The 6,007-nt window shown below is 40.8% G+C and overlaps 1 protein-coding gene across 1 annotated transcript in view; it reads right to left on the bottom strand.

Annotated features, from left to right (window-relative positions):
* Positions 1 to 567: 567 nt before the first annotated feature.
* LOC143034129 (uncharacterized) overlaps positions 568 to 6,007 on the bottom strand; it is a 5,595-nt gene continuing 155 nt past the window's right edge. Inside the window, exons 2-3 of the mRNA XM_076200072.1 lie at positions 4,609 to 4,731; positions 568 to 1,636 (exon numbers count right to left, since the gene is read on the bottom strand). Of these exons, the coding sequence (XP_076056187.1) occupies positions 1,543 to 1,636; positions 4,609 to 4,731 (217 nt within the window). The 3' untranslated portion in view covers positions 568 to 1,542. The remainder of the gene's footprint in view (positions 1,637 to 4,608; positions 4,732 to 6,007) is intronic.

The following is a 6,007-nucleotide window of genomic DNA, read 5'->3' as shown; positions in this document are numbered from 1 at the left end:
TGCGTTGTTGATGGAGAAAGTGTTAAGACTGAAATGGACAAAACTTGATCTTAAAGTTTGCAGTACAATCATTGTACCGTTTTCCAGACAAGTGGCATTAACTTACTCAATGAGCAGACATGACTGCCAAAGCCACCTCTTTCATTTGTCATCATATAAAATAAACATATAAACTTTTAAACATCTGTATTTTTATTACTCACAAGACGAAAATATACATGTTCCATTAGTGATGTATACATGAATGTGAGTCTAGGAGAATTCATATGTATTTACAGTTACTCGTAACACCAGCATTGGAACTTGGCACCAAATTTTAGCCGTTGTAACATGAAAGTGTAATTTCCAACATAATGTTTTTGTACAAAGAACAACACTTTTCTTAACCTTTATCACATTTTTGCTATTCAGACCCCTGCTAACATGAAGGAACATACCATTAGGAATTCTCTTTCTTTATGTTTTATATATCAGATTCTATGTTCTATCATGGGTAGACATTTATTTGGATTTATTTTTGGGATTTGAGACAATGTCCCACCCAACCCCACCCCATCCCACACTGACTGGAGCTCATCACGTCTCGCTCTGGGTAGTCCTTTTCCAAGATTGGGGTTTAACTCTAGTTCTTTTTTAATGTGGTGGTTTAACCTACCCATCCACCATACTCCTGTGTAAGAAAAATCTCGTTAACGGTATATGAACCCAATGTTTTTCAAACAGTGTGCCGCGGAGACTGATGTATCGCAAATCATTCATGAGATTCATAGGTGTGCCGCATGAGCTTAGATTAGAATCGACAAAAGATTTTAAGTTCTTAAAAAATGATGGTAAATGTGCTATTGGAAATAAAATATTTTTCATTTAACTTATGACTATACTATTATCGTAAATTTTATTTCAAGAAGGGATCAAATCTATCCTAAATACTGTTGCGCTTCAATCACTGTGCCGTGAGATAAAGAAAGAAAAGAAAAAAAATGTAGCATTTTACGACTTTAATACTTTGTCGCCAGGTGATTTTATTAAGCAGATGAAAACCCTTTCTTCACCGAAAAAGATACTGAACAACGCAAGTAGGATTGCAACTACCCGCGTCATCATCACCATCATCGCTAAAACCAACTTCATCAAAACTTCTTTCATGGTTGAAAGAAGTTCCAGAGCAAAGTTATCAACAACCAAGAGCGGGAATCTTAACAATAGTTAAACAATGTCAAAGCTGTGGTTAGTTTGACAAAAAGATTGTATGTTTTTGCAGTGGATAGCGTCACTACCTGGAGCAAGGGGAGCCTGAGTACGAGCCCTGGGAAGTAGTAGACGAAATCATAAAAAAGGATAATATTTCTATCACCATGGGATACTTATACTTCATCGCCGCAGGTACCACCATCTACACCACCATTACCACCACCACAGTCTTTGTTAAAATGGCGGTCACCTCAAAAAGAACTATCAAAGCAAGAGGCCCCGATGGAACATCCATTTGAGTGAACAATGAAAGCACCTCCTCAGACAAGACCACCCTCGACGGTTCTCGCTTCAGGAGAAGACATTGGACGCGAGGACTCTGCTGACGACACCACCAGGAGCCACGTCCAGCTCAGGGCTTGTGCGAAGGGCGTGTGGTCCAAACCTGTAATAGGGGCAGACGAAAGGGAAAGATGACAGTCACGTATAAGAAAAGGCTCCCAAGGAAAGGGCTTTACTTACTCTTACTTACTCTGTTGGTTGTCAGGCCGGACGGCCCTTCACCGCTTTCACTATGCCTCTCCAGATGGTTCTATCCTCTACCAATTCCTTCCTTTCCTCTCTTGGTGCCACCCTCTCCACGTCCTTCTTTACTCCATCCATCCATCCATCTGTACCTGGGTCTCCCTACTGGTCGTCTGCCCTCCACTCTTCCTTCCATCACATATTAGATTTATTGATTTACTGTCTCACAAATGCGCGCGCGCGCACACACACCACACACACACACACACACACACACACACACACACACACACACACACACACACACACACACACACACACACACACACACACACACACACACACACACACACACACACACACACACACACACACACACACACACACACACACACACACACACACACACACACATATACACAGAAACATGCACGCAAACATGCACACTGCTTCAAACACAAAATATGAATACAGAAAATCTCATAATTGTTACTTAGTGATACATGTTAAAAAAGTCTTAGATAGTATGAAAAATTAATGAAAAACAGGTTTTGTAGATATAACAGCCGATCAATTCAGGTTTTGATTTTGTACTTAGAAAAATGAAAAAGATAAAACACAGTTGACCATAGCATCCTTCATTTTTTTCCTTTAGTAACACTAAATATAAATCACGTACTTATATGTAAAAAATCTCAAAATTAGTTGCTTAATTGGTTGCCAATTATATATTTTTCTTTTAGAAATACGGACAACGGGCTACGCCCAACCCCGCTATACGGGGATTCGGCTATTCGGGCGAGCTCGTTTTGCTCGCACCCAGCCCTATGGGCTGCTTGCATTTCATGTCGAAATAATAGGATCTGAAATCCTCGTTAGCACTAAACCATCCACTTTTGGATATAAACGATCTATATCCAGCCCAGTAGTGAAACACAAATCGCTTCTATTCCTCAGGGTCTATATCTCCATCGCAATCTGTAAGATCCTCAAGACTCAGCTGTTGAGCTGGATTGCTCTTAAACTCCTCCTCTAGATGCTTAATTTTTTTTTTAAAGAACAACAAAATACTCTTCTTGATTTCTGACGCATCATTAGCTTTCTTCTTGACGAAAGGAGACAAAGAAGACATGTACTTCTCAGGCAATTCATTTCTGTGAATATTAACTAACTCCTGTTTTAAACTCTTATTCTTCCTCACATCACTTAGTGAATATTGTTATCCAACTCCAAAAATGGCGTTGTCTGCGTTTGTCTTGCGTGGTACCGGCCATGTTCGACATCCTTGCAGAGACACACCGGGCCGGAAGGGACATGTCCTCTTAAGGGATTTCCGGTTTCCGGTCCGATTACAGGAATTCTTTTATTAGTACCAGGGGATCCCCTGAGGGCTTCCAAGGGGTTCCACAGGGGTTCCAAAGGAGTTTCCAGAGTGCATCCCATTGGCTCCGGAAGTGCTCTCCTTGAAGTATCAGGGGGTTCTTAATGGGCTCCACAGGAATTCCTAGAGGGTTCCACAGGGAATCCCCACAGGGGTTCTCGGAGGTTCCCTAGTGACTGTTCAAGGGCTCCCAAAAGGCTCCCCGGGTGTTTCCAGAGGCTTCCCCGGGGGTTTGCGAACGTCTCGCTCTCAGCCAATCAGTCGTCTCCCTTGCCATGACGTCACCGCTCTTTGCTAATCAGTCGTCTCCGTTTTCGTGACGTCACTACTCTCTTAACCAACCAGGTGCTTGCGTTTATCCTTAGAAGACGTTACCATGTTACTGGGCCAACTATACCCGGCGATGTCCTATTTTCGGCGGAACCGCCGTTCCGACCATTTCGACAACAAATTCTTTTTTTGGTACATAGATACTATAGATAATATAATTGGTTGTTTTAAGAGAATATCAGACAATTTTATGTATAGGGATGATAGGTGGTAAAGGACATGGACCACTTAGTGTAGGCCTTATGGTCTCTTGCAGTCTCCTCCATTCTCATGTTCTTATGTTCCTACCCTTTGATATTTATGGTCTGAATCGGACTAGCCAGACGACTGCAGGCAAATTGAATGAAAATAAATCTTATCTGCATTACCTTCACCTCCATAAACTAAGACATCGATCAATTAATTAGACAAAAATAACTGACACAGTTGAATGCAGTGTCGTTGTGGTTGGTGACATGTGGCAACTATGACGTGTTTGCCTGTTGTTGCTTTGCGTGTGTTGCTTCAAAGCAAACGGTTGAGTCGTCAGATTGTATATCATTGGCAGTTGCTCACAAGTCTATCACAATAAATACCATCTGAGGACGGGACGGAGCTTGTTATGGTTTTATTAAGTACATCATGTATTTGATCAAACATTAACAAGCGAAACGTAATAATGAAGGTTCCGTTCTCATATGGTGTTTCTTTATATGCTTGTACGTCTCAGTATGTTATACGCTTGTGTTACATATTATGCAGTAACATTTCCACGCAAAGCTGTGTCAAATTCAATTGTCTACTACTGTGCATCATACCGTGATGTAGAGAGTTTGAGGCTCATGAATACCATCATAGTGGAATCAGTGTTTCGGGATTTTTTTTTTCTTACATTTCTAGGATGGGATTCACAAACAATTCAAAGTCTGTGTTAAAGTTGGCCCGAAATGTTGGAATTACAAAGTTTTTAGTACAATAGTTTCAAGTACTTTTTTATGAATTATCTCCATTATCTGGCTACAGTAGAAATGGACTACAGAATAATAATAAACATCTTAGAGAAAATACAAGAGGAGTTAAGATCATATGGGACTACTGAATAAGAAATATAACGGTGTGATTTCTATACTTACAGGCCAATCTTACCTCCCAGACATTTATTCTTAGCTAAAGATTAGCCAAAGTTTTACATGGACACTTACCTGAGGAAGGCAGAGGGTGTGTCTCTCATGGTCGTGGCTCCTCCGTAACCAGGGTACTGAAGAAGAGGCCGAAGAGTTGGATGAAGGCCTTCGATGGTCACCGGTGGCGGGGAAAGACAGTAACTGAAAAAAGAAAATCACCAAACATGTCTAGGAGAAATAACATGGGCTCGAATAATCTTTTATATGACGTGGCCAAAACTCTAACCGTTATTGTACATATACACCACTGTAGGCATCACGAAACAGCCAGCAAACTCATTTCAATGCGGAATAAAAAGAGTGAACTATAAAGAAAAGTTTAGTCAGAAGGAAACATTTGATTTGAAAGGTTCACTTGAGCATTGTTATTACAATCTATTCTTCAGGTAATTCATATGTGTCCCTTTGCCGTATAGAGAATGCTACATGATAGTTAACGCAAATGCTATGACTATTTCCTTGTGTTTGTAGGTGTGTGTGTGTACGTGTGAGTTTGTCTTTGTATAAGTATGCATCTTTATACAAACACAAACATGAATATATACATCAAAGTCAGTTAACCATAAACACATAGATATAACTATATATACGGGAGTAAGGACATAATATTCAGGAAATTGGCTCCACCGCAAGGACTCGAACCTCTGTCTTAGCGACTGCTTATTATGAAGCAGAGACGATAGCCCTTGAACCATGCTATATCTCTGCTTCAAAATAAGCAGTCTTTAAGGCAGAGGTTCGAGTCCTTGGGGTGGAGCTAATTTCCGTTTGTCACAATGACACACAGCATAATATTCAAAAGATAAAACCCTATCGGAAATCGAACCAATGTTAGAAGCCAGCTACATGGAGCACTTGGCCCGTGGCTTGATTTAAGATCACCACTGTGGCCTTCGTCTTATGTCATGATATCCCAAGAATCTAACCACGAATTGGTTCAGGCAAGGGATCTCTGTCACATACTGTAAGCAAAAGCGTGATCATAGTTCCTGGGTTTGTCCACCTGGATCGATAAAGCGAGTGGAAGGTACGGTGGGTTTGGCTTTATGTCATGATCTAAGAATGTAACCAAGAATTGATTCAAGCAAGGGATCTTTGTCAAATATGCAAAAGGGTGACCATAACTCCTGGCTTTGTCCACCTGGATCGGTAAAGGGAGTGGAAGGTACGATGGGTTTGAACCTTATGTCATGATCTAAGAATCTAATCACAAATTGATTCAAGCAAGGGATCTTTGTCAAATAAACAAAAGCGTGATCATAACTCCTGGCTTTGTCCACCTGGATCGATAAAGACGAGTGGAAGGTACGGTGGGTTTGAACCTTATGTCATGATCTAAGAATCTAATCACGAATTGATTCTAGCAAGGGATCTTTGTCAAATAAACAAAAGCGTGACCATAACTCCTGGCTTTGCC

The sequence above is a fragment of the Oratosquilla oratoria genome, chromosome 17, assembly GCF_046742065.1.
Source record: "Oratosquilla oratoria isolate Oo_2021 chromosome 17, ASM4674206v1, whole genome shotgun sequence".
In the NCBI taxonomy this organism is placed as follows: domain Eukaryota; kingdom Metazoa; phylum Arthropoda; class Malacostraca; order Stomatopoda; family Squillidae; genus Oratosquilla; species Oratosquilla oratoria.
Note: the sequence above shows the minus strand (reverse complement) of the source record. Positions and strands in the feature narration are given on the sequence as shown.